At 45.9% G+C, this 25511-nt stretch overlaps 1 protein-coding gene across 5 annotated transcripts in view; it reads left to right on the top strand.

Moving 5' to 3' along the window:
* The window catches only part of LOC106568841 (partitioning defective 3 homolog), a 242394-nt gene that overhangs the window by 35690 nt on the left and 181193 nt on the right, over positions 1–25511 (top strand). For all 5 annotated transcript variants that reach the window (XM_014139557.3, XM_014139559.3, XM_014139555.3 and 2 more), the window contains exon 2: positions 15731–15832. In XM_014139557.3, coding sequence (XP_013995032.3) covers positions 15731–15832 — 102 coding nt within the window. The remainder of the gene's footprint in view (positions 1–15730; positions 15833–25511) is intronic.

Genomic DNA, 25511 nt, shown 5'->3' with positions numbered 1-25511 from the left:
AAATAGGTTTTGGTTATGTTTTACTGGTAACGGGGACGAATGTAAATGCAAACAAAATAACTTTTTGGCGTGTGTGTGTGTGTGTGCGTGTATGTGTGTGTGTATAACCTTTTTATTTAACTAGGCAAGTCAGTTAAGAACAAATTCTTATTTACAATGCCAGTCTACCCTGGCCAAACCCGGACTACAGCTGGCCAATTGTGCGCCGCCCTATGGGACTCCCAATCACGGCCGGATGTGATACAGCCTGGATTCAAAACAGGGACTGTGGTGATGCCTCTTGCACTGAGATGCAGTGCTTTAGACCGCTGTGTGTGTGTGTGTAACTGTACGAGAATGCTTAAAAGTCCACAAAAATTTTAAATATCGTTATCAGTACCTTTTTATTTTTTTTATTTTTTATTTTTATAAAAAAATCATTGGAAGGAAAATATTGGATTTCGGTATCGGCCAAAAATGTCATATCGGTGCATCACTATTAATTAACACTCTACCTTATCCCCAATTCGTGAAGTTCTGCTGGATTCATTTCAGTGTGTGGGAGGGGGGCATTTTTCCTATTTTTATTGAACTGTCATTCAGGTTTGTAGATGTTTGCCAAGTTTAGGCTTTGTTCTGGGCTCAGGCAAGCCCCTTTCTCAGTTCTGGGATAGTTTTTCTTCCACTTCAAGCTTTTATTCACAAACATCAGGCGTTCTAAGTAAGGGGTAATGTTGGCAGTGTGACAGCCAGTGAAACTAAAGTCCTCTGACTGACGCATGTCTCCATTCCCCTCTAAAGGGTTGAGCTCTGCTTGGCCCCTAAAACCCTCATGAACTTCTACAGAAGGTGCATCAAAGCTGGGACCGAGAGACTGAAAAACAGCTTCTATCTCCAGGCCATCAGACTGTTAAATAATCCCCACTAGCCGACCACCGCCCAGTACCCTGCCCTGAACTGTTACTACCCGGCTACCACCAGGTACTCTACCCTGAACTGTTACTACCCGGCTACCACCCGGTACTCTACCCTGAACTGTTACTACCCGGCTACCACCCGGTACTCTACCCTGAACTGTTACTACCCGGCTACCACCCGGTACTCTGCCCTGAACTGTTACTACCCGGCTACCACCCGGTACTCTACCCTGCACCTTAGAGACTGCTGCCCTGTACATAGTCATTAAACACTGGTCACTTTAATAGTGTTTAGATACTGTTTTACCCACTTTATATGTGTGTACTGTATTCTAGTCATGGCTCATCCTATATAACTACTGCTGTACACAACTTTTCTATTCAAATACTGTCTATACACACCATCATATACATATAGTGAGCTCAAAGTATTGGGATGGTGACTATTGTTTTGGCTCTGTACTCCAGCACTTTGGAATGATACAGCTTTAATTTGATAATATTCTCATCCATATCTATTGAACCGTTTCCAAATTACAGCACTTTTTGTACATAGTCCCCCCATTTTAGGGTGCCGAAAGTATTGGGACAAATTCACTTGTGTATTAAAGAAGTAAAAAGTTCAATATCTGGTCCCATACTTATAGCACACAGTGACTACATCAAGCTTGTGGCTCTACAAATTTGTTGGATGCATTTGCTGTTTGTTTTGGTTGTGTTTCAGATTATGTTGTGCTCAATATAAATGAATGGTAAATTATGTGTTGTGTCATTTTGGAGTCACTTTTATTGTAAATAAGAATAGAATATGTTTCTAAACACTTCTATATGAATGTGGATGCTACCATGATTACGGATAATCCCGACTGAATCGGGAATAAAGGTGAGTGAGAGTTAGATGCACAAATATCATACCCCCACAAAAATGCTAACATCCCCTGCTATTGTAATGGTGAGAGGTTAGCATGTTTTGGGAGTAGGATATTTGTGTGTCAGACATCATTATACACTTTAACCGCATAGTCCTTAGTATCATTTTAAATCCAAAGTGCTGGAGTAAAGAGCCAAAACAACCAAAAAATGTGTCACTGAGCTCACTGTATATATTTATGCTCTGGACTCTATTTTCTTTTTTAGATTTTTTGTGTATTGCTGCACTGTTGGAGCGATGAACGTAAGCATTTCGCAAAATATGTGAACGCTACCAATACAGTTCTATTTGATTTAATCTTAAACAGAAATTCATCTCAAGACTACTGCTCTGTTCCCTTTTCCTTCGCTGTCAGCAAAACTCTTTCAATTTTGAACTTTCATTGTTCTGTACTTGAAAGCCGATTGCAGACTTGTCTTTGTTTTGAAATGTACTCTGGCCTCGTCAGTCATATTTCATAACATCAATGCGTTTTTATGTTTACATGGTTGAATGGATTTCTTAGAAATGTCGCTGCGTCTATACAAGTCTAGGAATACCATACTGTGCATTTCTTGGAAATGTTTCATGACTGGGTTTCCTGAAAAGCAGAAATACATGTATTTGACCGCAGGGCATTTGCTGTCTCCATACAGTTTCCACAATATGCTTTTGAATTGGCTGCTTCATTTACGGCATCCAGAGGCCATTTACCTGTATGCGTCCCAAATGGCACCCTATTCCCTATATGGTGCACTACTTTTGACATGGGCCCATATGGCGCCGATCAAAAGTAGTGCAGTTTATAGGGAATAGGATGCCATTAGGGACATAGTCGGTTTTAAAATGAGTTTGGTTGACCCTGGTTAGCATTAAATGTTGGCTGCATCATCTTTCAGAGTAGGCTTAATGGAATGAAAATGAACAATTTGGTCTGATAATAACGTGGACTTAATTTGCGAACATTATTGTGATTAGATTTGTCCTTGTTCGCTCATTTGCTGTAATTGCTGTTCTTGCTAGCGGAAATGCCATAGACTTATATAATTGTGAAATACCAAACGCCAACATGAATTTAATACTAGAATCCCAGTTGGTGCACATGGCTTACTAAAGTGTCTGTCGGCCAAAACTCTGTCGGCCTGCTTGAATTGACAACTGTAGCTGCAGAGGGAAGCGAAATGGCCAGTTTGTGAATGGCGTTTGGGTTAGGGAGGGTTGTGGTCAAACGAAGTATGTGCATGCCTCTATGTGCTTACGCTGACCTGCACAGATGAGGGTCTGTGGATGAATGGGGTATTGTGGGATTGTGGGGTGGTGTAGCTCAGCAGTCTGAGCTGAATGGGGCATTCTGGGATTGTGGGGTGGTGTAGCTCAGCAGTCTGAGCTGAATGGGGTATTGTGGGATTGTGGGATGGTGTAGCTCAGCAGTCTGAGCTGAATGGGGTATTCTGGGATTGTGGGGTGGTGTAGCTCAGCAGTCTGAGCTGAATGGGGTATTCTGGGATTGTGGGGTGGTGTAGCTCAGCAGTCTGAGCTGAATGGGGTATTCTGGGATTGTGGGGTGGTGTAGCTCAGCAGTCTGAGCTGAATGGGGCATTCTGGGATTGTGGGGTGGTGTAGCTCAGCAGTCTGAGCTGAATGGGGCATTCTGGGATTGTGGGGTGGTGTAGCTCAGCAGTCTGAGCTGAATGGGGCATTCTGGGATTGTGGGGTGGTGTAGCTCAGCAGTCTGAGCTGAATGGGTATTCTGGGATTGTGTAGCTCAGCAGTCTGAGCTGAATGGGGTATTCTGGGATTTCACACACACCAGACTGGGTACAAGTACTATTTTCAAATGTTTCGTTGGATGAGTGTTTGCTCTAACCTGCCTGGAGTGCCCCGATAAGCGGCGCTTGTCATTTTAGGGACTATTCTATTGGTCCCTTCAGCCAGGCAAGCTCAAAACGAGCACAGAAAGTATTTGAAATGATTTCAAAAGAAGCCGTCTGTCCCTCCTCCCTGCTTTCCAACACTGGGTTCACTGTGTCCTGTAGTACTCTAGCGAACACTCCTAAAGCTGCTCAACACCCACACATCCTGCCGGGAGAGAGGATACTCCACTGTTCACACCGCCACCACCACCTGCGTTGTCACATCGTGGTGCTGTGAAAGGTGAGAAAAGGCCTCCGCTGTTCTCTACATGGTAAGTGGTGGGTCTTCTCCACTGAAGTTAGGGCTTGGCGATATGGCCTTAAGATCATATCTTTTTAACAATTCTAAATTATATCTACATTTAAATAAATAAATAAATAATAATTTAAAAAAATATATATATACTTTAATCTTTCTTGTAAAATTAAATTTCTTGTAAAATTAAAGGTCAAATACAGGGCATGTTCAAAAGTCAGCAATAACCTAATGATTACAGGGCTTGTAAAATTCTACCTAGGCTAAATATTAAGCCGTCCACAACCATAAGACCCACTAATAATGTAATTATATTTATCAAACTAGGGTAACCTGCTTTTTGTTGTTGCAATAATCACTGATCGGGCTTTCAAATCAGTCTATGAAAATGCCCTTTTTGTTACAAATATTACCAGAACCGTGCATAATGCACATTCACTAATAATGACTACTTCTTCTAGCAGACAATATAGAAAATGAACGCAGGTCTCAATCTCTCAAGCACAAGCTCACCTGCTAGGACGTAGCCAGCTAATCTTTACATTTCAAGTTTAGCCAACTTGGATCTATTTGCTAGTTAACAAGGCAGAACAGTTGAATTGTTATGAACACACCCTTCTGTCCTTCTCCAACTGTTTGAACAGCAGGCTAGCCTGTCCACTTTGTTCACATGTTGAAATACAGTGGCCGACCTTATTTATCAGAATGAGAACGAGGTACCAATTCCTTTATAATTGAGGTTTATGCTCATTGTAAAATGATGCTAGCGGTAACGCAATGCCGCACGCGTCAAACTGAGCTTTCATTTTCCAGAATCATTGTTGATTGATACTCCTGTTTTAGTAGTGTCTACTCTGTGTGAACTTTGAGACCGACAACAGTTATCATTAGAAAAGTGAACTTCTCTATTACAGTAAAATAATGTCTCAATGTGTTTGTGTCCATACGACCGATTCTGCTTGACCAAACCTCAAAATGCAAATAGCGAGTTGAAACCGCTTGTCAGAGAGGAAGAAGTGATCTCTCATCTTTGTTATGCGAGTGGCAGGGGCTTGGTGTGTGTAAACAGAGGAAGAAGTGAAGCAAGAAGTTTCACTCTCACCAAAATAATTCCCAATGCGTTTCTATGGGCTTATTTTGGATCTAACCTTGTCGCCTGCCTTCCTGCCTCTGGGACAACAACTCCCATTGTTAAGTGCGGGGACATGGGCATCTCATTATATACAGATCTCTGGTGTAAATGGGAAGGTGCACACAGTACAGGAGGAGCAAAAGAGACGAGACCAAAAAGACATGAGAACAAGCGGACATGAACGGTCAAAAAACCTTGTTTCTTGCCATATAGACATTTGGAATAATTTGCAGAAACTTGGATCAAATGAATTTGAATGTTTCGCCCAGCCCTAACTGAAGTAACGATTCACAATGAATTGATTTAGTAGAGCCAGGTTAGTACGTCTGTGAAGGTTGAGGTGGCAGAGTGAAGGATGTTGCTACTCTCCTGTCCATCTAAAAAGCCTTGCATGGGAATCAGTTAATCAGATCTTTTTATATAGGTGGATTGAGATCAAATGGGGCAGTAGAGGTAGGGGCAGTAGAATGGGGCAGTAGAGGTAGGGGCAGTAGACCTACTGTAGCTACTCCTCATTGCAAAGTCTCTTCCTCCAGGTTCAAGTTCAGCGACACCTCACCAGCAATACAGACCTAACCATTCCAACCTGATGTGAAACGGGATCTTTCTAAGTGCTCACTAAGTGCTCTGCTTGGCCCTAAAGATGAAGACTGGATGTTTGCTGCTTATTAGGTTTATGCTCATTGTTAAATCTACAACGACAGGTCGTTTTTTTTCTTTTTAATCTCGATTGGATCAGATATTCACAATTCCATTTAATCGGTCTCTTACGTTGTTGTGTGTCGAGTGTGGGACCCCTTTCCGAAACGGTGTCCTTGGCCCTGTGTGTGTCCTGCCTGCCCCTCCCCTAACGAGGGGCCATGTGGCCAGGGGCCAGGCTGATTGCAGGGTTTAAGTGAGAGGGAGTAGAGTTGGGGTGGAGGGGAATAGAGGGGCTGGCTCCTGGCTGCCCCTCCCCTAACGAGGGGCCATGTGGCCAGGGGCCAGGCTGATTGCAGGGTTTAAGTGAGAGGGAGTAGAGTTGGGGTGGAGGGGAATAGAGGGGCCGGCTCCTGCCTGTACATCTTGTGAGATAATGAATCCTGTCGGAGGCTGCATCCCAAATGGCACCCTATTCCCTACATAGTAGTGCAAAATATAAGGAATAGGGTGCCATTTGGGATGCTGACCGTGTCTGAGGGCTGACTGGCCTCATTGACGGAGGAGAGGGAGAGAGAGATGGGTTGGGAAGACAGTCCTACAGCTGAGAACTAGAACTGTCTCCACTGGCCCATTTTGGCGGTGTTTTTGTGCCGTGTCATTGTGATTTAAGACGAGCCACATTACTGTTCCTTTTTACTCCCTTTCTCTGTTTCCTCAGCTCAGTGTAACGTGAGTTATTTCGGACCACGGTCTCTCTAACACGGCGTAACACGGGAGGAAAGAGGTCTGGCTTGTACATTTTTGAAGGATAAATAGTAACTAGTAAGCCCCACTGAGAAGAGCCGTACTTAAGATTCCAGTTGGGGCTTATACATTTGGAGAAATGTTAGGGACTTTAGGATTGAGGACAAAGCCAGGCCTCCAGTGAGCAATGGACATATGCTTAGGCAATAGGCATATCTTATTACTGACACACACACCTTCCGCAATACTGTTGGATATGCTTATTACATTAACACAGGTTGCGTCCAAAATGGCGCCCTATTCCCCGTATAGTGCACTACTTTTGACCAGGGCCCATTGGGATGCGACCAGGCACACTCCACAGGACTGTTGTTGTATTCGCCCCTCTCTGCGTGTTGTAATGACACGTCTATCTGTCAGTGGCTGTCTGTTTCTCCTGCCAGATAGGCATCACGCTGCTCTAGTGCCATTTTCCATTTTCCCTCTTGAGGAGTCATTGAGCTGGAATCAAAGGAGCTTTTGTTTCTCAAACTCACCTCACTTTGACCCTTCGAGTCAGGCATGTGCTCCGTTCATGACCTTTGTGTGGTCGCCGACTCGCATACAAACTTGACCTTCTTAGTTTGCAACCTTCTAAGGGCCGGGACGATATTTTTTTTCCGTGGCAAAAATGAAAACGCCGAAGCAGACTAAACTCTTTGGTCCTTTAAAAATCTGCTGAATGAAATATTGTGCTGTAGTTTGGAAAACAAATACATGTGACTCTGGATGACAACGTAATGATGTTTGTTTCTAACATTAGGGCTGTTTTCCTAAAGAAGTAAAATATGCTTGTTTTGTTTCCTTTCCACGATACTAACGAGTATCCAGATACTGGTATCGTCCCGACCCTACTTCTCAGCCTGGTCCCAGATCTGTTTGTGCCTCTTGCCATCTTCATTGCACATTTGTCAAGCCAAACCCTAGGAGTTGGCATGATGGCACAAACAGACCGGCACTTATTTGTGAAGGTTGATTTGTGGGTGATTTTGAGCCATGCCACATTACATTGTTCTGATGTTGTTGGTTTTGGTTTTGTGCAGCTCCTTCACATCATTTCTGTGTCTGAAGGGCTCTGTTACCTTCACTCCCATGTCCTTATGGTGTTTCTCATCCCCATCTCACACCCCGTCGGCTTTTACGCTAACGAAATGTATGCAGTAAGATCTGCTTTTTCTACTGCATCAGATGTGCAACTTTTCTGTTTACGCCATCCTCACGTTAACCTTGGATGTGTTGTGGCCAAATCCACATTCACACTTCATGTGTGTCTGCAACTAATAGTCCCAGGGGAACCTCAGTCTACCTCACTGGCTGAGTTGGCAGCATTCTGATCAGTTAAACAGTCAAATCGAGCGCTCAAGCAGTGAGCACAGACTGTGGTCGTAAGGGAACAGCGTGCCATTTTGGAACGCAGTTTGTTGGAAGTGTCAGTTCGGAAGTGGTGTGAACGTTTCAGCCAGAGTCAACTCAACCACAGTTGTTCTCTCTCTGAACAAAAAAATAAATACCTCGACGAGAATTATATTCTCATTTACGGTCTTTCTGCTGCTCGCCTGCCAGGCTGTTCATCTTGGCTTAGTTCAGACAGGCTATGCGGTAATTTAGCTATTTCTAGACCATAATCAGTTATGCTCTCTCGCTGTTGGGGTCTGGAGCCTGTCTGCATCCCCACTGGTCTAATCCCAAACTATTCCACCCCCTATATCAGACTCCTCGACTCTGTCCTAAATGGCAGCCTATTCCCTTTCTAATGCGCTACTGGTCGAGCAGGCTCCAAAGGGCTCCGGTCAAAAGTGGTGCACTATATATGGAAAAGGGGGGCCATTGGGGACACGCATGAAGCCCTTTCTGTTCTGCGAATGCTTTGTACGTTACAGTAGCGTTAGCTGCAGCGAGGAGAGCGGAAAGAAGCATGCAAGGGGTTGTCTCTGAAATGTATTATGTTGTAACGTTGCTTGTCAAATCACTCCCCAGATAGTTGTAGTAGCATTGTCTTCAGTTTATCAGCTCCCACCACATTGCCTAAGTAACTTACTCTGTCCTCTCCGTCTGTCAACACAGAGAGACTCTCCCACATTGCTAAATCCTAAATCTACGGTCACTGAACTATGCTCTCTGTTCCCTGCGCGTGTGTTTCCTCCTCCCAGAAAGAGAGTGCTGCAGCGAAAGTTCTCAGGGATATCCGGAAACGTCTTGAGAGTGCTAGTCGGAGTCAGTCGTACAGTAAATGGCATGCAGATGTAGGGGGGGGGGGGGGGGGGCTTAGCTTCACATGGTCCATCTGGGCTGGGCAATATGGCCAAAAAATCATATCACAATATTTTTCTCATTTTCTACGATATGGTGGTATTTGACTGTATTTTATATTTCTGCATGACCCTAGAATGGCTACAAATGAATTCTGATTTGAATGGGTTTTCTCCATTCTGATGGTTTGGTACTCAACCAAAACTGACAGTGAAGTATCGTTATAGACGGTATTGTAAATATCGATACAGGTTTTCAGCCAGCCAGCCAGCCTGCTCCTTCAGGACAACACTGGTCTTTGTGCGTAATGCTCAGTGCTCAGCAGTGCATGGCGAGCGATACAGCAGCCGTCAGACTGTGTGGCCTGTCTGTGCAGTGAGGCTGAACCTCTACTGCCTGTTTGGATGGAACCCAGAGCCCATGGTGCGCTGCGTTATCCCAGGACGCATCCTCACGGAGAAGGGCTTTGAAACTAGGTCTCTGATGCAGGCTTGGAGTCAAAACAAAGACTAATCTCCTGCACCGCTCATCAGCGCTGTGCAAGTTTGGAGTCAGGCCAAAGGCAACATGCAGCCAAGGAAAACTAGGGATACCAGGGGGAACCCCAGAATCAGATCCGCAGGCTTATCTATAGCGTACGGAGTTATTGACCTCTCAGTGAACCCAACACACATTCTTAGAACTGTAATACATCTTTCTCTCTTCTGAATCTGAACCCACCTTTCTGTAAGCATAATACTTCTTTCTGTACATTTTCAAGAGCAGGAGAGGGAGGGTGTTCCTGCGAGGCTGACTCCAGGCCTGTTGCTTCATAGGGTATTGATGAGGCCTGCCCGAGTTGGTTCATGGGAACAGAGCTGGAGCCTGTCAGGGATATTCCCACCTTGTTTGTGTGGAAATAAGAGCCATTTTGATTCAAGAGACAGCGGTTTTGTTTTTGTTGTTTGTGAGGGTTGTTGTAACCTCTATGGCTATGCAAGGCTAGGAGTTGGTTACTGACGTAGCCGTTAGTGTCTGTGAAGGTGGAAGTTGAGTAAGGCCATTAGCTGGGCCGTATTCACCAGGAACCAAAAGATACTAAACGAGACGGGGGGAAAAAACAACGCGGACTGAAAGTTAACCTGAACTTGCCCAGTAAGAAAGGCTTGTTTCAGTTGCAAAACATTTTGATACGTGTGCTCTAATGAATATGACCCTGGATTCCAGCCCTGCTCCATCACCAGTCCGCTACTGTCCTTGTTTACTCCAGAAGTCCACTGTGAAGTGTGGTGGTGTGATATTTACAGTAGGTTATTTTTACTCACTTGGGCCTCTAGGAATGTCTTTACGCATGGCTCTCTGCTCTCCGACGTGGCTGCCACTGTTTAATTTAACCAAAGCAGATCGTATCTCCTCAGCAGACTACTACACAAAACACTCGCTAAAAGGCCAGATGTAAGCTTGCCCCCCCCCCCCCATAGACATGGGCCGATATTGACGGAAAATCACTGATTGATTGCCCTGGCCACAGTAGACTGTGTGTTTACTGTGGATTGTAGATTTACCTCTCTCTCACTCTCTCAATCCAGTTTGTCCACTCAGTGTTTTAGGAAACAGATGGGCCACTCTGTCCCATTCCCCATTTGTGATTTGTTTGTGTACACTCAGTGTTTGCACTTAATGCATTTCCTGCCCTGAGCCATGTGACCACTAAGGGAATTACTCTTTATGGCTGCACAGAGTAGGGATTTACATTGACATGGTCCAGTCTGTCAAACTAACTGGTCATTAAATTACATCTGGATTCCCTAGTTGTGACATCCATTTTTGGACTTATACATTAATGATATGTAGTCATTGATTGCTGAGGAACATAACTTATAAATGCCTCATGAGCTTAGTTCAACTGTCGTACCCCATCAGAACCCAGAATATAAGCTTGTTGTATTCTGTTTGTAAACTGCATAGCCTCTTAACATTAAAACTATCATTTTATATCATGGGTGGTCAGTCCTTGCATCTATAGTTCTGTCTATGAATCTGAGAGTTGTTACATTTCTCCAGGCCCATCCCTTTTTACGGGGTGTCTTGTTATTGTTTAAATTAAGGATTCTAGCTTTAAGGGATCCATTTGCAGAGCAGCACTGGTGTTAATGTGCTCTCTGCTCTCCCCTCTATCCTGTAGTCCCTCCTTCTCTCCCTCTGACAGACTGTCATTCTCAGTGGAGAGATGGCTCCCCCCCTCCCCTCCACACTATCCCCAGGTCGGATGTGTGAAGGGGGTGGGGTGGGGGAGGAGGGCATCAAGGCCCGTAGATCAGAATGCAGATCCAGTATCAATTTAGCCTTTTAAATCAGAATGAATAATCAATCAATCAATCAAATGTATTTATAAAGCCCTTCTTACATCAGCTGATGTCACAAAGTGCTGTACAGAAACCCAGCCTAAAACCCCAAACAGCAAGCAATGCAGGTGTAGAAGCACGGTGGCTAGGAAAAACTCCCTAGAAAGGCCAGAACCTAGGAAGAAACCAAGAGAGGAACCAGGCTATGAGGGGTGGCCAGTCCTCTTCTGGCTGTGCCGGGTGGAGATTATAACAGAACATGGCCAAGATGTTCAAATGTTCATAAATGACCAGCATGGTCAAATAATAATAATCACAGTGGTTGTCGTGGGTGCAACAGGTCAGCACCTCAGGAGTAAATGTCAGTTGGCTTTTCATAGCCAATCATTCAGAGTATCTCTACCGCTCCTGCTGTCTCTAGAGAGTTGAAAACATCAGGTCTGGGACAGGTAGCACGTCTGGTGAAAGGTCAGGGTTCCATAGCTGCAGGCAGAACAGTTGAAACTGGAGCAGCAGCACGGCCAGGTGGAGTGGGGACAGCAGGGAGTCATCAGGCCAGGTAGACCTGAGGCATGGTCCTAGGGCTCAGATCCTCCCAGAGAGAGAGAAAGAGAGAGAGAATTAGAGGGAGCATACTTAAATTCACACAGGACACCGGATAAGACAGGAGAAATACTCCAGATATAACAGACTGACCCTAGCCCCCCGACAAACTACTGCTGCATAAATACTAGAGACTGAGACAGGAGGGGTCGGGAGACACTGTGGCCCCGTCCGACGATACCCCCAGACAGGGCCAAACAGGCAGGATATAACCCCACCCACTTTGCCAAAGCACAGCCCCCACACCACCAGAGGGATATCTTCAACCACCAACTTACCATCCTGAGACAAGACGGAGTATAACCCACAAAGATCTCCGCCATGGCACAACCCAAGGGGGGGCGCCAACCTGGACAGGAAGATCACGTCAGTGACTCAACCCACTCAAGTGACACAGCCCTCTTAGGGACGGCATGGAAGAGCACCAGTAAGTTAGAGGCAGAAAATCCCAGTGGAGAGAGGGGAACCGGCCAGGCAGAGACAGCAAGGGCGGTTCGTTGCTCCAGTGCCTTTCCTTTCACCTTCACACTCCTGGGCCAGACTACACTCAATCATAGGACCTACTGAAGAGATGAGTCTTCAATAAAGACTTAAAGGTCGAGACCGAGTCTGCGTCTCTCACATGGCTAGGCAGACGATTCCATAAAAATTGAGCTCTATAGGAGAATTTGCTTAGAAATTCTAGGGACAGTAAGAGGCCTGCGTCTTTTGACACATGATACATGTAGGTATTTACGGCAGGACCAAATCGGAAAGATCTGTAGGAGCAAGCCCATGTAATGCTTTGTAGGTTAGCAGTAAAACCTTGAAATCAGCCCTTGCCTTAACAGGAAGCCAGTGTAGAGAGGCTAGCACTGGAGTAATATGATAAATTTTTTTGGTTCTAATCAACATTCTAGCAGCCATGTTTAGCACTAACTGAAGTTTATTTAGTGCTTTATCCGGGTAGCCGGAAAGTAGAGCATTGCAGTAGTCTAGCCTAGAAGTGACAAAAGCATGGATACATTTTCCTGATATATTTTTGGACAGAAGGTTTCTGATTTTTACAATGTTACGTAGATGGAAAAAAGCTGTCCTTGAAACAGCCTTGATATGTTCGTCAAAAGAGAAAGATCAGGGTCCAGAGTAACGCCGAGGTTCACAGTTTTATTTGAGACGACTGTACAACCATCAAGATTAATTGTCAGATTCAACAGAAGATCTCTTTGTTTCTTGGGACCTAGAACAAGCATCTCTGTTTTGTCCGAGTTGAAAAGTAGAACATTTGCCGCCATCCACTTCCTTATGTCTGAAACACAGGCTTCACCATGTTTCATCGAAATATACAGCTGTGTGTCGTCCGCATAGCAGTGAAAGTTTCCGAATGACATCACCAAGAGTTAAAATATATAGTGAAAACAATAGTGGTCCTAAAACAGAGCCTTGAGGAACACCGAAATGTACAGTTGATTGGTCAGAGGACAAACCATCCACAGAGACAAACTGATATCTTTCCGACAGATGAGATCTAAACCAGGCCAGAACTTGTCCGTGTAGAACAATTTGGGTTTCCAATCTCCTCAAAAGAATGTGGTTATCGATGGTATCAAAAGCAGCACTAAGATCTAGGAGCACGAGGACAGATGCAGAGCCTCGGTCTGACGACATAAAAAGGTCATTAACCACCTTCACAAGTGCAGTCTCAGTGCTATGATGGGGTCTAAAACCAGACTGAAGCATTTCGTATACATTGTTTGTCTTCAGGAAGGCAGTGAGTTGCTGCCCAACAGCTTTTTCCCCAAAAATTGAGAGGCCGATAGTTTTTTCAAATATTTTCTGGGTCAAGGTTTGGCTTTTTCAAGAGAGGCTTTATGACTTCTGTTTTTTTTTGTGAATTTGGTACACATCCGGTGGATAGAGAGCCATTTATTATGTTCAACATAGGAGGGCCAAGCACAGCAGCTCTTTCAGTAGTTTAGTTGGAATAGGGTCCAGTATGCAGCTTGAAGGTTTAGAGGCCATGATTATTTTCATCATTGTGTCAAGAGATATAGTACTAAACCACTTTAGTGTCTCCCTTGATCCTAGGTCCTGACAGAGTTGTGCAGACTCAGGACAACTGAGCTTTGGAGGAATACGCAGATTTAAAGAGGAGTCCGTGATTTGCTTTCTAATGATCCTGATCTATTCCTCAAAGCAGTCTATGAATTTATCACTTCTGAAGTGAAAGCCATCCTCTCTTGGGGAATGCTACTTTTTAGCTAGCTTTGCGACAGTATCAAAAATACATTTTGGATTGTTCTTATTTTCCTCAATTAAGTTGGAAAAATAGGATGATCGAGCAGCAGTGAGGGCTCTTCGATACTGCACGGTACTGTCTTTCCAAGCTTGTCGGAAGACTTCCAGTTTGGTGTCGCGCCATTTCCGTTCCAATTTTCTGGAAGCTTGCTTCAGAGCTTGGGTATTTTTCTGTGTACCAGGGAGCTAGTTTCTTATGACAAATGTTTTTTGTTTTTAGGGGTGCGACTGCTTCTAGGGTATTGTGCAAGGTTAAATTGAGTTCCTCAGTTAGGTGGTTAACTGATTTTTGTACTCTGATGTCCTTGGGTAGGTGGAGGGAGTCTGGAAGGGCATCTAGGAATCTTTGGGTTGTCCGAGAATTTATAGCATGACTTTTAATGAACCTGTTTGGGTTTGAGCAGATTATTATTTGCGATTGCAAACGTAATAAAATGGTGGTCTGATAGTCCAGGATTATGAGGAAAAACATTAAGATCCACAACATTTATTCCACGGGACAAAACTAGGTCGAGTATGACTGGCAGTGAATAGGTCCAGAGACATGTTGGACAAAACCCACTGAGTCAATGATGGCTCCGAAAGCCTTTTGGAGTAGGTCTTTGGACTTTCCCATGTGAATATTAAAGTCACCAAAAATTTTAATATAATCTGCCATGACTACAAGGTCCGATAGGAATTCAGGGAACTCAGTGAGGAACGCTATATATGGCCCAGGAGGCCTGTAAACAGTAGCTATAAAAAGTGACTGAGTAGGCTGCATAGATTTCCTGACTAGAAGCTCAAAAGATGAAGCGTCTTTTTTTGTGTAAATTGAGATTTGCTATCGTAAATGTTAGCAACACCTCCGCCCTTGCGGGATGCACGGGCAATATGGTCAGTAGTGTAACCAGGAGTTGAGGCCTCATTTAACACAGTAAGTTCATCATGCTTAAGCCATGTTTCGGTCAGGCCAATCACATCAAGATTATGATCAGTGATTAGTTCATTGACTAATAAAAGGCAGGACCTGGTCCTACAGTAGACACCAGATGGGAACTCCTCTTCTGAGGCGCTTTATGAGTACAAGCCCAGGTGGCTTCTCCAGGATTCTGTCTAAACGGGATGAGGGACGTGTTTGTCAGAGTCGTTGTGATCTAAATGCCGCTCTGCACCTTGTCCTCCGTTGTCCCTCACTGTCTGGGTTGAACACCATGGGGACACATCAGTTACACTTCCACCATGCAGAATATATTAACCTGCCCCTGGCAGACACCTACACTCATCAGTTTCTCTCTCTCTCTTCTGAGCTCTCTCTCCTGAGCTCTGTCTCTCTGTCTCTCTCTCTCTCCTCTTTTTGATGTTCCCCGTCACTGTTGTTGTTGATTCTGCTGGTATGTTGATGGTTTGAGAAGATCCGTGCCTGTTATCTACTGTGTGGTTTGTTATGGCCGTGCTGTTGACTGTAACGCTGCTCTCAGTATTGTAAAGGATTGTGAGTCTGTACATTGTGTAATGAGGCTGCCCTCGGGGCTGTGGGGCGATTTTAAATCAAACCTTCACGTCTCTGTGGTCTTAAAGCCTCTCCTCAGCCCTGTCAAGACATCTCCCTCTCCTCTCTCTCCCTTCTCCCTCTCTATCTCTCCTCCTCCTCCTCTCTATTTATGTGCATGTCTACCGGGGACAATGGGATATGCAAAAGCACACATCTCCCTTGCTCACGTAGTAAATAGACAACACATTAATCTTCTTCTTCCTCCTCTAGGATGCCAGCTACTGGTTACAGGTGCACCGGTTGGAGCATGGAGACGGAGGCATTCTAGACCTCGATGACTTGCTGTCTGATGTGGCTGATGACAAAGACCGGGTGAGTGAACTGAAGCGTTGGCTGAGCTAGCGGTCTAAGCCGCTGGCCCAGAATACATGTACCAGTGTGTGCGTGGGTTGGAGTCTGACCCACTGCTATTCCAGCGTCCCCCGCTCTCCTATCCTCCTACCATCCCTGTCAGTCACTGTCCTATCTAATAAACAAGTGGGGGGGAAATTCTCCTTTAAAAAAAGACAGGGTAAGGGAAGTCAAGCAAGGCCAGGTGCCATCGTGCAGAAAGGATGACGTGAGATGGGAGGGGTGTGAACCAGAGGGCCTCAACTTGACATTTACTAGCTTGTACGTGAACTTCTACCCGTTTGGAAACGACACCATTGGAGATCTGCTTAGTGCTTTTCCCGGCATTTCTTATTAGATAATATGATGAGAATATTTGAACAACATAAGGAACCAATTGTTTTTGCGTCTAGACCATGGATGTCTTTCCTGTCCGCTTCTTGACCTGTCTAGATTTGTAAAACCACTTGGTCTGGGGCCAAACTGGGTTAATATGTTTGTTTTTCATCAATACCATACTTTACTGTTTGGATGATCTATTTATGCATCTGTTTTATTTATTTACCGAAGGCTTGGGCTACTTCACTCACCCCTCTGCACAGAATAAACACGGTGGCAGGGTTCTAAATGACAACCTATTCCCTATAGTGCACTATTTTTGACCAGGTCCCGTAGGGTACTATTTGGGACATACCTGTAGCTAGCGAGAGTGACCCACAGAGTCCCGAGCTGCTATAGTTGCCCTCTGACCCCTCATTTCCTCTCCTCTCAGTATCAGTGTTGTTTCCCACCATTTTTAAACGAGGCTGACTGGAGGAGGAGAGCTAATCCTCTGACTGAGTGACAGCAGGGTCACGGAGGTGGACAGGGGTCACATTCTCCTCTGGGTCAGCTCTGCTGTGCCCCGAGGCCACTGGGCTGTATCATAATCACAGTGTCACCGCAACACAGGAACATGAGGATGTAGTATTGAACTGGAGCGGGGATATGGGAATACATGCACGTTGAAACCTCCACCGGATGGATGGATGCTTGGCTTGTTACAGTAACACTGATTCAATTAAAGGCGGATGTTCTTCTTACACCGTGGATGTTGCAATCCTACTAGTAGTGTGATGAGTTGTGTCCTGTTGCTGGTATGAGTGTGTTAGTGTACAGTGTAATGTTTTTATTGTGTTGAAATTGTAGCCCGACATTCTTCTTTCAACGTCTTTCAACTTGCAACACAGCTGAAAGTGTGGTGGTATGTTGATGCTCCCTGTATTTCCCAATGCTGCATGACCGTGTAGTGTCCTGTATGACCGTGTGTAGTGTCCTGTATGACTGTGTGTAGTGTGTCCTGTGTGTAGTGTCCTGTATGACCGTGTGTAGTGTCCTGTATGACCGTGTGTAGTGTCCTGTATGACCGTGTGTAGTGTGTCCTGTATGACCGTGTGTAGTGTGTCCTGTATGACCGTGTGTAGTGTGTCCTGTATGACCGTGTGTAGTGTGTCCTGTATGACCGTGTGTAGTGTGTCCTGTATGACCGTGTGTAGTGTGTCCTGTATGACCGTGTGTAGTGTGTCCTGTATGACCGTGTGTAGTGTGTCCTGTATGACCGTGTGTAGTGTGTCCTGTATGACCGTGTGTAGTGTGTCCTGTATGACTGTGTGTAGTGTGTCCTGTATGACTGTGTGTAGTGTGTCCTGTATGACTGTGTGTAGTGTGTCCTGTATGACTGTGTGTAGTGTGTCCTGTATGACTGTGTGTAGTGTGTCCTGTATGACTGTGTGTAGTGTGTCCTGTATGACTGTGTGTAGTGTGTCCTGTATGACCGTGTGTAGTGTGTCCTGTATGACCGTGTGTAGTGTGTCCTGTATGACCGTGTGTAGTGTGTCCTGTATGACCGTGTGTAGTGTGTCCTGTATGACTGTGTGTAGTGTGTCCTGTATGACCGTGTGTAGTGTGTCCTGTATGACTGTGTGTAGTGTGTCCTGTATGACTGTGTGTAGTGTGTCCTGTATGACTGTGTGTAGTGTGTCCTGTATGACTGTGTGTAGTGTGTCCTGTATGACTGTGTGTAGTGTGTCCTGTATGACTGTGTGTCCTGTATGACTGTGTGTAGTGTGTCCTGTATGACTGTGTGTAGTGTGTCCTGTATGACTGTGTGTAGTGTGTCCTGTATGACTGTGTGTAGTGTGTCCTGTATGACTGTGTGTAGTGTCCTGTAGTGTGACATGACAGCTTTATCACATCGACTGTTCAAGGATGTTCTGTTTGACACAACAGTGTTTTTGGTGGTCCATTTGCTTGATCATTCTGTTGGAGACTTCCAATGAATCGCTCATTGTTATTAATTCCCGCTGCTGTCTGGCTGTTTTTGACCTATGGGTCCTGGTCAAAATTAGTGCAATATATAGGGAATAGGGTGCCTTTAGGGAAGCCCCCTCTGGCTCGTGCCCCAGAGTTCCTCTCTGAAGGCAGGTCTTACTCCTCACACAACCTTACTGATTGAGTTGACAGTATAGTGCTGTGATTCTGACCAGAGTTCACAGCCTGGTCTGGGGACTATCTAGGCCTTGGTGTGTGTGTGTTGGGAATTGCCTGCGTACTCACAAAACGATATTATCACAACTTGGTATTGAAACTCTTGGTATTGTCACGATTCTATATGCATTTTTTAAATGTAACCTTTATTTAACTAGGCAAGTCAGCTAAGAACAGATTCTTATTTACAATAACAGCCTACCGGGGAACAGTGGGTTAACTGCCTTGTTCAGGGGCAGAACGACAGATTTTTACCTCGTCAGCTCGGGGATTCGATCTAGCAACCTTTTGGTTACGGGCCCAGCACTCTAACCACTAGGCTCCCTGCCTCTAACCACTAGGCTCCCTGCCTCTAACCACTAGGCTCCCTGCCTCTAACCACTAGGCTCCCTGCCTCTAACCACTAGGCTCCCTGCCTCTAACCACTAGGCTCCCTGCCTCTAACCACTAGGCTCCCTGCCTCTAACCACTAGGCTCCCTGCCTCTACCCACTAGGCTCCCTGCCTCTAACCACTAGGCTCCCTGCCTCTACCCACTAGGCTCCCTGCCTCTACCCACTAGGCTCCCTGCCTCTACCCACTAGGCTCCCTGCCTCTAACCACTAGGCTCCCTGCCTCTACCCACTAGGCTCCCTGCCGCCCCAATGGGTTACTGTATGTCTGCTTCAGAGAGACGAGAGAGAGCCATAATAACAACCTGTTTGGATCAGTCATAAAAATAGAAAGTGTTGAACATTTTGGCTCAGTATTTAAAAAGAAGATGGAGAAGAAGGTATAGGCTGAGAAATACCAGAGTTTTGGCGCAGGTACAGCTGACTAACGCTACCTAGCAAAAAACAAAGAAACAACATTTCGTTTTTTACAAATCTATACATGGGTGTGGAGGAGAGAAGTGTTGTGTTTAACCTCTATTGGGGACAGTGACATGTGGGTGACTCCCTTGCCCTCTCCTTCCTCTCTCCCACGCGCTGTCACTGTGTGATGTAATGTAAACTGTTGCAGGAAATAAACTGGCTTTAGCGTTTGTGTTGCCTCGCTGGTGTCGATTAGATTATGGCCATGCGGGATTACAGCATCGGATTCTGTTCAAGGGGAATGGATGGGTGGCTACTGGGAGTGAGAGACAGCTGTTTTTCCCTGCTCATGTTGACCCTACGGAATTAATCAGAAGAGGAAGGGAGGGGCGCGGTTTTGATTAGTCATGGGTGAATTAAGTAAACAGAGTAGCTGACCTAGGAGCTGCTTTCTCTCCGCTACAAAGGGGTTAAACGTTTATATGTCAATGCCGTGATCAATGAGCGCGATGCGTACGCGGCGGTCTGTTTACCGTTTGAAGTGTTACTTAAATGTGGACTCAGCCCAATGGTGTTGCCACGAGCCGCACCGCCTTATATTACGATACGGGACATGCAAGATTTCGCTCTCACACAGTCACACACAGCGTCTGCACGTGTGTGCAAGTTAGCTTCACGCTGTTACAGCGTGGTGGCGTCATGACCAAAACAGAGGAGAAGTTTGGCCTCGCGCTTCAGCGCTCGTAGTTGTTGCGGAAATTGACCCACTATGCTGTTTACTTTGGGTCTACCTCTAACTGAGACTGGTACTCGAGGCTACAGCCAAAGAAATAGAATGAGTTGACTTGAATGAGTTGACTTGAATGGGGATGCCCGTTCTACTCATTCCAGTTCTGTGGTTACCATTTATCTGACCTAAAGTTCATTCTGTAGCTGTATGTTGCTATACTAGGCTACAAGGCCTAAAAGCACTTTGCATGACTCGTACTCTCCTGGCAACTTGCACCGCATCTCTGACATGTGTTAGATGCTTTTTCAAGACTGGGGAATGAGTGGTTGGCCCGATGAGCAATGTGTGTCATTGTTGCTGCAAGGAATGGTGGCAGACAGCTCAGGGATTCACTGAGTGTTTTTCCACATGCTGTGTGTCTTTCCGTCCCACTGCTCCCTGTCCTGTCCTCTAGCCCACAGTCCAGCCTTGAGCCTTGATGGCATTCCTGTCTTTTAAAGGGATACATCTGGATTTGATCTACTTCCCCAGAGTTACATGAACTCATGGATGCATTTCTATGTCTCTGGATCCAGTATGAAGGAAGAGGTAGTTTTGCGCACCAATGACTGGATGTCTATGGTAAATCTACTAGCAGTTACCATAGACTTCCAGTCATTGCACTTATGCTAGTTAGCAATTGCGCTATCACTAGTTGGCAACTTCCTTAAAACTGCATGCAGGGACATAAAAATGGTGTCCACAAGTTAATCTGACTCCCGGGAAGTAGATAAAGGGCTTCATTACCAAAATCCTGAATTATCCCTTTAACGGTCAGCCAATGCCCTCTTTGCCCCGCCTAGTATTTACCCAGAGAGCTGGAGGATAGTAGGCCGTTCTCACACACACACACACACACACACACACACTCCACCATATCCAAGGTGTCAGGTGACTGGCATGTCCCTGCACACTCCTGGGGTCGTGACCTCTACAGGGCCATGCTGTGCTAACCCCAAATTCTCCATGTGTCTGGGCAGAGCGCACACACACACACAGCGGACTCTGTGTGTCTGGGCAGACAGCTGCACAGACCACTACCACTCAATCACTTCCCTGGACACACACACACACACAGCAGACTATGCATTCGATTTTAAGATAGTGGCGCCAAGGAGGGTGCCCGTCGTTCCGATTCCTGCTCAACTTTGCTTTTATTGTTATTTTTGAGTTAATTATGACTTTGCTCAGACTGTCCTACGACTGACAGACGCTTCTGGATCATGAATCGGAAGCTACACACATCTCTGTCTCCCAGATCTGGAATAATACATTCGCTCCTTTGTTCTCCGTGCAGCGGGCCTACCTGTTGCTACTGGCCGAGATGACCGAAGGCGACGAAGGAAAAGGGGTCTCCAAGCTAGGCTGAAAAGACAGGCTACATGGCCTCCTCTTCCTAGTATCCTGATGGCGAATGCCCAATCGCTGGAAAATATACTTTGAACTCGGAGCGATGCTTCAATCACAGAGGGACATCAGGGAATGCTGTGTCTTTTTGTTTTTACAGAGCCATGGATTACTGACAATTCATTCAACTCTGCTATTCAACCAGACGGCTTTTACGATTTCCATATGGTTCGAATGGCGGCTTCTTGTAAGCGTAGGGGGGGAAGTGTATGCTTCCTCATCAACAATTCTTGGTGTACTGAAGTTCAGAACCCCTTGAGTTCCTGCTCACCCGATCATGTGTGCTATTAGCACAGCTGTGTACATACTGCCACAAGCAAACATCAAGGCGCCACTCTGCAAACTGTACAAAAACGTTAGCCAGCAAGCATCCTCTCACCGAAAGCAGGCTTTATTGTCACGGGAGATTTTAACCAAGTAAATTTAAACAAATTCTTCCAAAATATCACCATGTATTCTGCCACACGAGAAGAAACATGTTGGACCATGTGTGCACAAACATCTGTGACCTTTACAAATCCTCTTTGTTCCTACTCCCCGCCTACAAGCAGCAACTCGAGGGAGCCACCAACACAGAGAATAGTGAGGCGTTGGACAGAGGAGGCAGACTCAATGCTGCAGGACTGTTTTGACAATACTGATTTGGAATGTTCATCCACCCAGGACACATCCATCAACATTGAGGAATATGCATCGCCAGTCACAGGCTTCATTGGGAAATTGGCTGTTGGTGTTGAACCCACAATAACAATCCAGGCAGACTTCAACCAAAAGCCTTGGATGAACAGAAAAATACATAACATGCTGAGTGCCCATAGTGCAGCATTAAATATCGGTAGATCGGACTCAGATGACTCGTGACACGTCTGCGCTCCGGTACGAGAATCAATGTTCGACAACTGACTCACGATGCATGTGGCAAGGACTACAGGCTGTCATGGGCTACAAAGGCAAATCCGGATGTGTGGTGCCCACCGAAGCCTCCGTCCCAGACGAGCTTAACACATTCTGTGCTCGCTTCGAGGCGGACAACACCAAGCCATCCAGGAGGGCTCTGTTTTCGCTCTTCAAGGCCCAACAAGAGGAAAACTCTCAAAACAGTGAATACTCACTAAGCCGCCGCCCCCGATGGCATCCCTGGCAACGACCTCGGTGTGCGCTGGCCGGTGTCTTCTGGGACATCTTCAACCTGTCCCCTGTCCCAGGTTGTAGTCCCCACTTGCATCAAGGACACCACCATCATCCCAGTGCCCAAGAACCAAGGTGACATTCCCAAATGACGATCGACGAACTCACCCCGGTCATCATGAAGTGCTTCGAGAGGCTGGTCATGGCCCATATCAAGGCCAGCATGCCAGGTACACTGGACCCACTCCAATGAACCTACCTCACCAACAGATCCACAGAAAATGCCATTCACACGGCCCTAACTCATCTGGATAAGATGAACACCTATGCGAAAATGCTGTTCATTGACTACAGTTTAGCATTCAACAGTATTGTTACCGCCAAGCTCGTCACCAAGCTCAGAGCCCTGGTCTGGATGCTACCCTCTGCAACTGGATCCTGGACTTCCTGATGGGCAGAACACAAGCTGTGAGGATTGGCAACAACACCTCCGCCACAGTGACTCTTAACACAGGGGCCCCCAGGCGTGTGTCCTCAGCCCTCTGCTGTACTTTCTCCCTGTTCACTTACGACCGTGTGGCTTTTCAACTCCATCATCAAGTTTGCTGATTACACCACAATTGGATGCCTGATAACCAACAACAACGAGTCAGCCTATAGGGAGGAGGTAAGTGAACTGGCATTGTGGTTCCAGGACAAAAACCTCTCACTCAATGTCAGCAAAAGAAAAAGGAGTTGATTTGTTGACTTCAGGAAGTCATTGGGACTGCAGTAGAGAGGGTCAGCAGTTTCAAGTTCCTCGGCGTCCACATCACTGAGCACTTGACATAGACCAACAACACACCGATCTTGTCAAGAGGGCGCAACAGCGTCTCTACTTCCTAAGGCGGCTGAAGAAATTTGGGATGCCACCCCAGGTCCTCTCCAAATACTACCACTGCACCGTCGAGAGCATCCTGACCGGTTGCATCACGGCCTGGTACGGGAATTCCTCCGTCCACGACTGCAAGGCCCTTCAGCGGGTGGTGAAGACGGCCCAGTATATCACTGGGGCTGTGTTCCCACCCATCCAGGACATCTACTGTTCAGTCGCTTAACGTTGGGCAGACGGTATTGGAGCCTGAGGTCTGATAGAAACTGACTCTGAGCCTGTTGGTATCTACAAGTCATCAGACTGCTGAACACTTGAACTGGACTGACCACCTGCACTGACTGTCCGTACCTTAGCACTCGCGCGCCCGCACACAGACTCATGCCACACACACACATCACAACTGCTGCTACCAGACTCTTATTTACTATTACTAATACTGCACAATTTAACACTTGCCCCCCAATCCCTCCTTCCCTGATACATGGAAATATTTGACTATAAATTGTGCCTTCCTATATTACTCATATGCTAAAAAATGTATTCTATTCTATTGAGCCATTTACTTCATGTTCGTGTTCTTATCTTTTATAGTTGTTGTATTGTTGAGAAGGAACCTGCAAGTAAGATTTTATATGGACATGTGTTTCCTGTACATACGAGTCCACGGCTAATAAAATAGACCGCCCCCCACACACACCTGTCCATCAGTCAGGGTAGTAGTGCATGGGCGGCTGGGAGCTTGACATGACAGACCCAGGGTGGATGGACCAGTGGGCTGACCTGAGTTTGAATGCTTTATGATCTGTGCTTGATTAAGCTTGTCTGGCTTAATGGACCATTTATAATACTCCCAAAACTGTGAACCCTGCCCATATGGCACTTTATGCAAGCTAGAGCAAAGATGTCAAATGTTGTTTGAACCCAGACCTGAAATAGACATGTCTGTCTGCAGTGTGTAGAGGGACCAATAGACATGTCTGTCTGCGGTGTGTAGAGGGACCAATAGACATGTCTGTCTGCAGTGTGTAGAGGGACCAATAGACATGTCTGTCTGCAGTGTGTAGAGGGACCAATAGACATGTCTGTCTGCAGTGTGTAGAGGGACCAATAGACATGTCTGTCTGCAGTGTGTAGAGGGACCAATAGACATGTCTGTCTGCAGTGTGTAGAGGGACCTTGGTAGCAGACCAACACTCCAACAAACACCAACCTACAGGAGGGCCAGCAGGTTAAATAAACCCAGGGGACACTTGAAAGGCCCTGCTTGTCCCAACACATCATAAAATACTCTGCATCTCAAATGGCAGGGCCTATAGGGATATGGGTAACAGGGAGCTATTTGGGATGCACCCCAGTCAAACCACTGTCAAGTGCCTCAGTGTGCCTATGACTGGAATCCCTGTCTGAATGTGACATACTGATCCCCCCCCCCTCCCCATGGCATGCTGGTCTGGATGGAATTGCGTTGGACTGACACCCCTGCCCTGTCTTCAATTACATTACAACCCTCAAAGTGGAAGGCAGGGGTTTGGATGTTTTTTCTTTTATTTATTGAATATATCTTTTTGAACAGTATTTTTAATCGTATTGAGACAGAGATATGTGCTAATGAGGGTGTGAGGAAGATGTGGCGCCGGGATACATACCCACACTGAGGGTTGACCGTATCAGGTCCATGTGCTGCAGGCGGCAATACCTGCTGTACCAGTCCCAGACACAGGGTTTGGTTTCTCCATCCTTCCTGGTTAAAGAAATAAAACAATGTGGCCTTGTGCTCCGTAGAGAGCCGGGACGACGAGTTAAACAACCGTTTGTGAAATCGAGCAAGTCAACCTTTATCGGCGAACCCTCAGTGTTCGCCGTTGGGAGGGGGTTTTGGTCGTGTTATATCCACGAAAACACAAATGTTACTGTATTGATTTTTGGGGATACTATATTTAGCCCGCTTGTTTGTCTGACGAGTGCATTGAGTTTCAGGACACATACATTTTAAGCATGTTGACCCCTGCTATAATACACACTGATATTTATTACAGTTATGCAGAAAGAAAAACTATGGGCTTGTTTTTTATTTTTATTTTTACATTGTTCAAACTGGACACAGAACTTGACTTAAAAGCAGCCCAGGCATGGTCTATCACTTGATTGAAACCATAGCGAGAGC

The sequence above is a fragment of the Salmo salar genome, chromosome 14, assembly GCF_965601325.2.
Source record: "Salmo salar chromosome 14, fSalSal1, whole genome shotgun sequence".
Lineage (NCBI taxonomy): Eukaryota > Metazoa > Chordata > Actinopteri > Salmoniformes > Salmonidae > Salmo > Salmo salar.
This window is presented reverse-complemented; position numbering and strand designations above follow the sequence as displayed.